A 12,312-nucleotide genomic window follows, 5' to 3' on the forward strand; every position below is an offset into this window, starting at 1 on the left:
CTTGACAAAGAAACAGTTGAGAGTTCCCATCCACACAGACTTTCTGTCTCCTGAACTTCAATTTGAGATGATTCTTAAAGAAAAGAAAGAGCCATAAAGAGGAGATGCCCCCAGGATTCCTCCTCTCTCTCTACCCACGGCATCTACAACACCTGAAGAAGAAAGGCAACAGCTATGGACTGGGGAAGGGATCCTGACTGAAAAATACAGCCAGCAAGACTGCTAAAAGACATGTAGTGAGAGAGACCTTTCCTTTGAATTCACTCTAGCTTAAGTTAGGCATTAGTTGCAATTTACTTATATTTTCTTGTAACCAATTCTGACTTTTATGCTTCATTACGTGTAATCACTTAAAATCTACCTTTTGAAGTTAACACACTTATTTTATGGTTTTTATCTAGATGCTTTGTTTGGACTGAAGTGTTTGGGAAGCTCCATTTGGGATAACAAGATTTGTGCATATCATTTTCTATTAATAAAATAGAGCGCTTGTATTGTCCAGGAGAGAGCTGGGCAGTACAAGATGCACATTTCTGGGGGAAAGTCTGGGACTGGGTATTGGATGGTGTTGGTCCTGCAGTGTAATTCATGCGTGGCTGGCTGTAGCACTGTTGCAGTAGAGTTGGGAGTATGTGAGCTGACAACAAAGCAATGTAAAAAGCACTCCAGGTTGGAGAACTCAGAGCACATAGCTGTTTATCAGTTCAGAACGTACACTGGGTAACGTCACAATAATATACTGGCACTTAAAAACAGTGTCAAAAAAAAAACACCCTGTAAAATGATCAAGATTATCACTAATGCACAACTGAATGGAACTCACTGCAATTAAAACAAAAACAAAAATACACAAAAATCATACCAACAAAAAAGTTGTATATTTAACACAAGCTCAAGGATGATATACACCATGAATGATATAAAACACAGGTGGTCTGTAGTAAAATTTAAGTGTAGATCTGTTCAACAGACCTTAACCGCCACCTGTCAAAACAATTAAATGGAAACATTGAGTTCAACATCTGTCTCTTATTGCCACATACTCAAAAACTACTCTAAGCCTGGCATGACTTACTACAGAATTACTCAGTCATAGAATGTAGGCTTAAAATGGCATTAGAATGTAAATCTCGTACCAATAATGAGAAAAGTCAGCACAAAAACTGTCTTCATAATATATACCACTGCAATCTTTAGTTTTCATTTGTACAAAGACTCATCTACAAGTCTGGTGTCCTCTTGTCAGTTTCAACATGGCAGTTTCAGTTGAAACTTGGTATTAAACACAGTCCAATGTGGAAAATCAGCAACAAGCATTGAAAACTGTGAAGCAATTTTGTATAAAAATAAATACTAGTAATAATTAATGATGCAAGAGAAGGGACCATGGTCTAGTGGTCTGAGCACAGGATAGCAAACAAAGAATTGTTCAGTTTTCATCTCAACTTTGACATCAATTTTCTCTGTGGCAATAAGCAAGTCATTTAACCTGACTGTCTCAATAAAGTTGGGGATACCACTAATTACCTGCTAAAATTGGGTTTGGTGATGAAAAAGTTATCGAATGTTTGTAAAGCGGATCAAAGCAGAGACATGTACAAAATGCTTAACATAACATTCTTGTTATAGAATTTTGCAAACCCCATATCTCCAACAAATTTCACTACATCCAGATCTGTTTTTCTATCTGAAGTGCCCAACAGTCTCCCTCATGAAGCTTCATTACTGAAGGTTAAGCTTTCTTCAGGACTACCACTTATCTCAACCTCAGTTTTACACATTTTTGTAGTATTCTCCAAAGCCCTCAAAAACAGGGTTTTAACTATACACAGTTTATATCTCAGAGGTTGGGTCCTTCAATAGAAGAAACAAGTAACTAAAATCACAGGATCTGTACCACAGGAATCCATGCACGATTAGTGAGATGCCAATGACACTCGTGCTTCTATTGTCACGGTAATTTGCAGGCACGCTTCCCCCAGGTCAGACTGGCAGAGTCCCTAGGGGAGAAGAGACTTGCTTTCCTCTGCAGCATGGGGCCTGGGTCACTAGAGTAAGTGGTGGATTCTCTGTAATTTAAAGTCTTTAAATCACGATTTCAGGACATCAGTAACCCATCTAGAAGTTAGGAGTCAATTACAGGAATGAGCAGGTGAAGTTCTGTAGCCTGTAATGTGCAGAATGTGACTACATTGGTACGATGGTCCTTTCTGGCCTTAAAGTCTCTGATGAGCCCCGCAACACTTGTGGGCCTTCCATGTTATACTGTGTATTGTGGTAGTACCCAAAAGGCTTATTCAGGATTGGAACCCATTGTGCAAGGTGCTGAACAAACACAAAGCAGATAGGTCTTGCGGGGTTACCAGCCTATGCTATAGCATTGGGAATCAGAATGCAGCAAAAGGCATTTCAGGTTCAATTCACGTTCGGTCATATGTTACTTGTATCTAAGATGGAAGGAAAGGAGATGAGAGAGGGTGCCAAAGACCCCATGGCCGGTGGGGAGGAAGTGGGGATTTCAGTGTTCTATCTGCCCTTCCTGCCTTCTCAGTTAAGTCTATTTGGGATGATATATGCATGTAACGTGGACCACAACAATGTCAGCAAATCCACTACTATGGGTGTGTCACAAGTGGCTCATGGAATGAGAGCAGGATTATCACAGCAGATTTAGGGGTGCTACTGCATGATGGCACCCCACAATGCATAGAATCTCATGTGTGGAGTGGGAAAGAGAGAGACAATCTTGGTTAGATAAGACCTTCAATTGATTTGCCCACCTCATCGCTCTCTTTCCAGGGTAAGTTGGTAGAACACACATGGTACCATGAGACTGAGCTATCCCAAGGCACGAAACTCCCTTACTGAGGAAATCAAAGTTATTGAAGGCCTTACCAGGTTCAGGTCCAACTGCAAAACCTCTATCTTAACCTAAACTTTCCCACAACAACAGCTGTAATATACGACTAGTAACTAATGTAAAATATCCTCCTCAATCACAGCCCCAGTCCCTATTGAGGACACACTGAGGCCAATGGGTAAGAGGGACAGACGGACACCAGTCTTGTTCTCTTAATATTTCAGCTGCCCTGTTTTGGAAGACCTGATTTAGCAAGGCACTTAGCTAAAGTGAGGAAGGATAGCTCAGTGGTTTGAGCATTGGCCTACTAAACCCAGGGTTGTGAGTTCAATCCTTGAGGGGGCCACTTAGGGATCTGGGGCAAAAATTGGTCCTGCTAGTGAAGGCAGGAGGCTGAACTCAATGACCTTTCAAGGTGCCTTCCAGTTCTAGGAGATTGGTATATCTCCAATTATTACCTAATACACAGAATTTAAAGCTGGTTATTATGCTTTATTGATTTGAGATTTGGATTTAAGCATATGCTTAAGTGCTTTGCTAAACTGGAACCTAATTCCAAGTTGTCAGTCACTTTGAGAATGGGTCCAAAAGCCAAACGCAACGTATGCACTTAGCCCTCTCCTCAAAACTTTGCTTGGAAGAGTGGGGTGCTTTAAAAAAAGTCCATGGGACATGCAGGATTTATCTTGTTATCATCTTATGGTATTTAATACAGAGGAGCAAACAGAAAATAATCAGAGGCAAAAGCTGCTAGACTGTCCATTATTTATGAAGAATGATTTATCAGCTTTGCACTTTAAAGAAAGTTTCTACTACTTAATATTTCAGAAGCAGAGAGTAATTCTTTGTGCCTTTTAAATTATACACTTTAGAAACTGTAAAAAAAAATAAAAATCCTGTGTTCCCATACAATAATGGCTAGCTCTGAATTTCTAAAGAAGAAACAGTTGCAGCCTGAATGCACATTTTGAAACAAAAAACATTAAATGTGAGACAACCCTTGCCCTAGACGGTAACTGCTGATTTTAAGACTACATCAGCAACACAGCCTCTATTTTCAGTTGAAAAGGAAAGTTTCCGTACATGTTTTCCTAAATGTCAGTTCTAGTTTGTACTTCTCAACATAATAAACTAAAAGTGGTACTTGGCTGCTAACCACAGAGGATCTGACACAAACAACTGCATATGCTATTTTAGAGGGGGGGGGGGGGTGTTGCTTTTTTTTAGTAAATGTTATAAGACATTATATTTCATTGTGGCTTTGTAAATAACCTTATGATTGTAATTCCACATAAACAACCATATTAAAAACATTAAGACTGCACAGTTAGATACTCAGAAGTCAAGAACTGTCACAGCATGCTCAACCTTACCCATGTGTATGCATTATGAGGCAGTATTTAACAACACAATGGGCCAGATCCACAGCTGGTATGTATGAGTGTAGCTTAACTGAAGCAATACACACCAAGTGAAGAACCTGTCCAATGCTTTTTAATACTAAATCTTGGCTACATAATGTACATGCTTACAAAAGAACCCTGTGCAAAATACACTCTGATTGTGCAGAATATAGTTTTCAACAAGTTGTAACCTGATCAAAGCAAAACCAAATTTCACTAGGATATTAAAAGGAATTCCCCATCAGCAAGAGCTATTTCTAGATAAACAGACACTTAAGCTGTACAGCTCCTCAAAGAAGGCAATAGGATTTGCTGTTTAATTGTTATTGCTGACAGGTACTAGATATGCAATGTGACCAACAGGATAGACAGACAGATCAGCAAGCACTGCAGAGCACTATTTAAAGTGAGGGGCCATAGATTCCCCTCCCCCCGCATCACCTGACCACCCTTTTCCTCTCTCCTGCCCAAAAGCTTGGCCCCACCCCCTACCCTAGGTAAACATTAACTTTCTGTCTCTAGCGGTACAGGTCCTCCATAAGGCGATAGGATTTTTTTTAAGATGCCAAAAATGTATTTTCCCCTTCTTTATCTTCATGCTCAAATAGGACTGACAATGAACTTTTTTAAAAAAACAAGACAAAACAAGAGCTTACTCAATCTGGCCCCCCAAAGACCAGACACTGAAAAATTTTGAACCCAAAAGGTGAAAGCCTCTGGAAGTTCCAAGTCCCTGAAATGAACAGTACCATACAAGATGATGCCCATTCTAATTAGAAGCCAACTCCCTGCTGCCCAGCCAGACTCTCTTAACCTTTGCTCCTCTGCCCTAAACATTCCTTCCCTGATACCTCTTATTGCCCACTTTTCCTACGTTTGTATCTCTTACTGCTCTCTTTCCCTGCCTTTCCTGAATCCTTCCTCCAAAACTCTCTACCAAATATGTATTAGGTTTTTTAAAAATCCCACAGAATTAACACACAATTCTTTATATATTCATTTTTATTAAAAAATACTTTTCAGTGAATGGAAACAAAGAAACCAATCTCACAATCTTTCTGTTGTAATGCACCTCTTCAAACAGAGTGCTAACAAGATCAAGGTGGAATGGTGACATCACCATTTGAAGAGGCTATACTAGTACTAATGATTACTGATGTTATTGTGCACTGGCAGACAACTGAGTGGGGAGAAACCAGGATATAAATCATGGAAAACTACCAAAACGTATTATTTCTCCCCAAAATAATTTACCAGCAGAGACTTCATACAAGCCAGCGGTTGCACATATGAAACTCTTCAGTCTTATATCCTAGCCAGTGGCAGTAAGATTATTTGGGCGGGACACACCCATGGACAGCATATCCAACTACAATTGTCATGTCTCTTCAGTCCTGTTACAGTAGTTCTATAACAGCTGTAGTCTGAACTATTCATTTAGTGTTCCTTTTATACTCTTCAATGGGTTTTTTTAAGGCTGGAATTCAAAACTGATACTATGCTATTACCTTGGATGCATACAGTCTGAGCAGCTACTTTGAAGGCTTTAAGTGATAGGCCAGCACAAGGCTATTCTCTGCATAGGGAAAAATTTTGCCTTTGGTGTACTGTTCTCTTGGCATCCTGCACTTAAAAGCATTAGATGAAGTATCAGCCAAATCATACTTCTGATTTATGTTGCAGAGCCTGAGGGAATAACAACCAAAGTAACACTTATAACCATTAGCTCTTGCTTTTCTGACTTCCTCAGTTTTGTTGCACAGAGCTGCAGTGGGCTCAGGGGCAAGAGGAAAGGAAAGATTTCATTAGCATAGAGAATGTAGAAAAAGAATGTGTGCGGCAGAAATTCAATGGCAAAGTTGTGCTGTCAACTTGGGCTGTATGGAAATGGAACTTGTGGCAATGTCTGTTGGCAAATACAGGAACGAAAATAATACTGATTTGTAACTGAAATGATACATAATACACTGAGTCATACATTGCTACACTATACTAATTAAGAAATGAAAATGATAAATGTAAATGGAGTAAAACTATATAGGTATAGTACTCAAAACTAATTGTAAACTGCCTGAAATTATATCATTAACTTTCTACTGTAATTTTGTTATTCTACAGTGCACTATTATAGTAAATGATGTATGTAATAGCTGACATTTATGTAGAGCTTTAAATACTGTAATATATTTACAAACTATGGGTTTACTTGCAGGTTTATACCTTATGAGCCCCTAGGCACAGCATCTTCAGCACACACACACAAACACACACTCAGACCTGCCTACAGCTGACCTTCGTGTTTTTCATAAAAAATGAAACTTTCAACTCACTTTTAACTTTTAGTCACCCCTAGAATGCCAGCACCCCTAGGCACATGCCAACTGTGCCTAACTGGAAACCTGGCCCTGCATACTTGTGCAAATGTACATGCGTAGCCTCATTAAATCAGTGGGACTGCTCCCATGAGAAAGCATTCAGCAACCTAAGTAAGGGCTGCAATATTGAATCTTTTATGTGGGGAACCTGAACATCACCCCCAAAATGTATCTATCCCTGAATAAAAGCTGACAACTGTCCAGCAGCACATAGTAACCCTGTACAATTTACAACAGCATGTCAAGAATATAGTATTTTATTCAACTGAAGAGAAAATTTAAATAGGAAGAATGTAATTACCCAAGTTAGAACTGCCCTAGAACACTGGAGTTACCACCATAATCATACAAAAGTCAGAGGATCTTTCAGTGACGACACGTAGCCAGGATCTTGATATTATCTCTCAAACCAAAAGACAGTATCCTCCAACGGCAGTGTTCTGGAAGTATCTTGCTGGGGCATGGGTTCAGTATGGACTTTGAGGGGACTATGCCACCTACTGAATCATAACACCAACAGATAGCTAGTATAATAACCCTAATGCACTAACAACAGCCTTGTTGAATGTCTGAAAGGATTTACAGTCAGGGTGCCCATTTCCCATATTACACCCACACTTGGTAATGCACACAATTTGCCAAAAAAACACTGGAATTAATACAGCAAGTTGCAATTGGTACAATACCCAATGTATAAGCACATACAAAACAGGATCACAATGGCACACGCTTCTACTGAATCCAACTTATGTAGCATTCAATCCACTCTGAGACTACTGGGGAACCATGCACCACCGCCAGAAAAATAGTTCGGGGACAACAATGAAAAGAATCACACAGATCATCTTAAACTGAAACGTTTGGTTAAATAAATAAGTTAGACTTACGTAGTTCTCCTACTTTCAGGATTTCACACAGCATCTTTGTCAGCTCGATGCTACTGCGGCCAAAGGGACATTCATGTTTGTCTTCTCGGCTGCTGTTTTCCAAGACAATCTGAAGTGGAAATAAAAATGGAAGCTCATTTCTTAGGACATCATGCGTGTTAAAGAAATGTCCTCTATACTCAGCATATACAGTGAACATCTGATTGCCTTAGTAATTTAAATCACAAAGTCACTTTCTTCTCAAACTCAGGATTTTCACCCTAGATATTAGAAAAATAAATAGCATCAAGATTATTTTGGGGGGAATCTGTGGAAAGAAAGGAAGATATGTTCTGATCCATTTTACTGCTGCTGAGCTAAACACAGCCAATGGTCCCCCATGTTCAAATACGCCCATTTCTGAAGGACTGTCATTCCAATAGAATATTGTTGCTCTGGTTCCAACTGTGCATGCAGAAATTGGAATAGAAACCAGTGGCAAAGGAGCTGATCATTTTTTACATTTAATTTTGTGTGTGCTGTGAAAGGAAATTAGATTTTTTAAAAAATATATAGAACTATTAAAAATAAGAATAAGATTTACACTTGGGTTCTGGGTCCATAAAGGCCTATACCCATAAAGCCTATTTAAGTCATATGAAAATAATAGGATATGAAGATGTGCTTATTGTATCTATAATGCATATTAGTGCATGAAAAAGATTTCAGTAAATTATTCAGGAACAGTTCACTATAAAGGCTATAACCAAGCTCTACAAGTCTTTTGGCCATCTGCTATGTGACAATGCAAAAGCCATGGAACACAATTTTTTTGTTTTTTAAATAAATTCTGCACTTTGTGAAGTTATGTAACTCTTATTTTGGACAGAGCCACCCCAACCACTACAGATGGTCTAAAAATATCATTGTACAGAGGGTAGAATATTATTTATGAGAATACTACAGATTTTGCATAAACTGGGAGCGACTCATTTCTCATTTTGACTGCAAAAAAAGCAGGACAAATAGGGCCTGAAAACGAAAGAAAACAAAAATTAATTCAAAACAGGTTTCCACTAAGAAATGGGCTTGTGATAACAAGCTCTCGTAACAGCTTTTAAAAAAGAAACAACGCACATGTCCTAAATAGCTACTGCATGGCCAGAGGAAAAGTATTCGCCAAAGCAGATTTTTCGTAAGTTCCATAGTACCTCAGATGCTCTCTCAATTTACTTAAGAAACAGGTGTTCAGACACTGCTCTCTACTTTGGGATTTCTTTCTCCCAGCTTCTTCCCCACTGTACCCTTGTCTGGAAAAACTTTTTTTAAGATGGCATAGGATAATTCAAAATGGCTTAATCCCATAGCTGCGAGGCAAAGCAAATCCATACTTTTAAAAAGACTGAAAGGTGGAAGTGTAGGATAAAATAACAAACATAACACGATCTTATTTTTCAGACATGGAACAACTAGGGCTTTTGAGGTGAAGGGCCAAGAATGGAGTCAGTATTGAACACGGTTAAAACAGCTAATTAAGAAATAAATCTTAGAAACAATATTTATTTGTACATTTTTTTAAATTTAAATTAATGGAGATATACCTATCTCCTAGAACTGGAAGGGACCATGAAAGGTCATAAAGTCCAGCCCCCTGCCTTCACTAGCAGGACCAAGTACTGATTTTGCCCCAGATCCCTAAGTGGCTCCCTCAAGGATTGAACTCACAACCCTGGGTTTAGCAGGCCAAACCACTGAGCGCTTGCGCCCTCACACTGATTTTAAAAAAATCATTGAAAAGCAGTTAAGGCTGCCAGACACATAACGGAATCACAAAAGCAAGAATTGAAAAGTTAAGCCACCTCACAGAATACAACTTCTATCAATAGACACATACCTTATCACTATCATAAAAAACGTACGCCATAGACCACAACCTTAATTCATCCCATACGTCACCATCAGATGTAATGTATAGGGTATAATACCAAGCTTCCAACAACCATTTCTCCACACTACCTCATTGAACACCACACAATGGTGAGAAGGAATAGGAGACGCAACTGGACTGTCCAGCCCTTTATCACCTCGGACGAAACCATGAGGTGAAGCAAGGGCACATGCACGGACCAACAGACACTACTACTTTCAAATTCTTGGCTTTGGATGCATGGCGTACATGCATAAACCCTAAGTGGAATACAGTAGGGACCATCACTTGAAGAACAACAAAAGGCTACCCATATACACAGGGGGAAAAAAGTTATGCTCCATTTTAAGGACGTTTCAGAATGCAACCTTAACTGCAGAGAGCCTCTGCAATAAGATGTGCCTAATCAGCAAGTCTCAAATCAATCAATTTATATTAACTAGGAGAAGACATTCCACAAAGAACTAAATACAAAAGTAAACCCTTCACCTCAGAAACCTTCCCACAGGAAGAGAGGGGAAAATGCGTTCTGAACTGTCCTCCAAAGATCAACAGACTCGGGGCTTGTCAGACAAGTGGAGGGAAACACATTCAACTCTCAAGGGATGAAATCTTGACCGCATTAAAGTTAATGGTAAAAGTCCCATTGACCTGAATGGAACCAGAATTTCATCTTGCTATCTTAGGTATTTCTGAAGCACCTATCACCTTGCCCTTATTGGAAAGTCTTATAGAATGTAACAGACAATGTTTTACATGGTGATGAGTTAAAAATAGAACAAAAACACCCAAATACTGTAGAATTTAATAGAGATTAATAACTCCTGCCATAGAAATCCATATGATTGCTTAAAACCAATCAACTCACACCCCACAGAAAAGATTTCTTTCTATAGGTTCTTACAACAATTCCTATTGAATCATAATGGTTTTATCCCTATTAAATCCTACAGGACTCTTCCACAAAGGTGGTATTTAATAGATGGGTTAAAGAATCACCAGTATGTCCTGCCACCTGCCTCCAGATATTTAGTCTCTTAGCTGATGTGCCCTAACTGATCACGAACATCATCAATGGTACATGAAGAGAAATGCAGGAAGTCTCTTGGCCTCTGAGTAGTTCAATGCTCTGCTAGAGGAGTTCTTTTTCTGCTAGAAGTTTAGGATGAAACGATACCTAATTGTTCAGTGCAATACCTGGATAACAGCTGTACCAAATCAAAGAAACACCTCTACAATTTTTGTTTTACATTCCTGCAGCCACCCTTCAGGAACAAGTGAACATCTCTCCTTAAGCATTCTGGATTAGTCATCCTGTTTTAGAGCCCTTCTTACAGCAAAAAGTGATCTGCTACCAGACCCAAAGGCTGGAGACAGGATAGAATGATGCAATGCTTCATTTCACATTATTGAAATCACTTGTTTTATTTTTCTCTCTCATAATAAAAAAGAAAATCTGCATACTGGAGCGAGGGGCTGTTTTGACACAGATTTAGATACAGCTAAGGAAAGTGGGTAATAAAATCAATGCAGAGAGAAAAATGAAAGCAGAGGGGGAAAAAGGCACCAGTCTTAGCAATATCACTACTCCTGACAAATACATTTTGTTGAATTTCACATTAACCCAATGTGTTAACATTTCATGAGTGCATAAATATTTAATGGTAAAACTGTATCTTCATATAATGTTAAAGCAGAATTACTGCAATCAATAAGAATGGCTGAGAAATCGTTGAAGCACTGTGTACTACTATGCACCAAATTAAATGGCAATTTGAGTAACCAATATGTGAAGCAGTTTCAGAATGCTCCTCTTTCTCCTTCCATTCAAGCACCCATTTTTTCACATTTTCTGTGCAGAACAAAGAAGACATGACACATAGGAAGAATTCTGCAAGCAAGGAAAATGAAAAAGGCATAGCTGCAGTTAAATGTGTGGATGTACATTCTACAGTTACAGATACTGATCTTTAATAAGCCACAACTACTGTAAAAAACAGCTCTTATAAACAACCCAGGAGAAATAATTCCTAATATCGGCAATAGATTTAAAACATAGATTTCAAACATTCATTAGTATATCTGTAATACAGTTTTCTTAACTTAAGAATACCATATCCTGATGCAAAATAAAACATTAATAAAATACTGCTGACAAAAGCAATATCTTTGTTTCCCTGAACTTTCTGGTTCTGAAGGGGACAGAAATAGTCAGCGGGCAGATAAGTTTCTTTAGCAAGTTGCTCAAAAACACTAGCAGGAAGAGAAACATATCTAGGAAGTAATATACAGATCTAGACCAAAAATACTGATCCACCTTTGTGTTAGATTTTATAACTTAGCTTGAGACAATGTGAAGCAGTCCTGTGGAAAAAACAATATGTGATCATGTAACTGAAGACTGTACTATAATGTACGAGCACCAGGGGTCCAAAGTAAAGTTGATCATATCTGAATACCTTAAATCTGGTATTTCCTTCCTTTTGAGTGCTTGACCTTGAAACCTTAGTAACTTAGTGGGGGTTTTCTCCATACTTATGTTTTGTATGGAATGTTTAGTTTAGCACTTGAAAATTATGAATTTCTTCATATTGTTTAGTATTGAGCAATGGATACGTAGTATGATAAAATCAGACAGAGACCAACACCTACAAAATCTCCACCAAGCATTCTCAAGACTACAATACCCACACGAGGAAATAAGGAAACAGATCTACAGAGCCTGACGTGTACCCAGAAGCCTCCTACTGCAAGACAAACCCAAGAAAGAAACCAGCAGGACTCCACTAGCCATCACCTACAGTCCCCAGCTAAAACCCCTCCAACGCATCATCAGGGATCCACAACTCATCCTGGACAACGATCCCACACTTTCACAGGC

The 12,312-nt window shown here is 38.8% G+C and overlaps 1 protein-coding gene across 1 annotated transcript in view; it reads right to left on the reverse strand.

The window, feature by feature from the left end:
• Positions 1-12,312, reverse strand: part of ELMO1 (engulfment and cell motility 1) — a 472,781-nt gene that overhangs the window by 212,050 nt on the left and 248,419 nt on the right. Inside the window, exon 15 of the mRNA XM_032785439.2 lies at positions 7,526-7,634. Coding sequence (XP_032641330.1) covers positions 7,526-7,634 — 109 coding nt within the window. The remainder of the gene's footprint in view (positions 1-7,525; positions 7,635-12,312) is intronic.

Source organism: Chelonoidis abingdonii, chromosome 2 (genome assembly GCF_003597395.2).
Source record: "Chelonoidis abingdonii isolate Lonesome George chromosome 2, CheloAbing_2.0, whole genome shotgun sequence".
NCBI lineage: Eukaryota > Metazoa > Chordata > Testudines > Testudinidae > Chelonoidis > Chelonoidis abingdonii.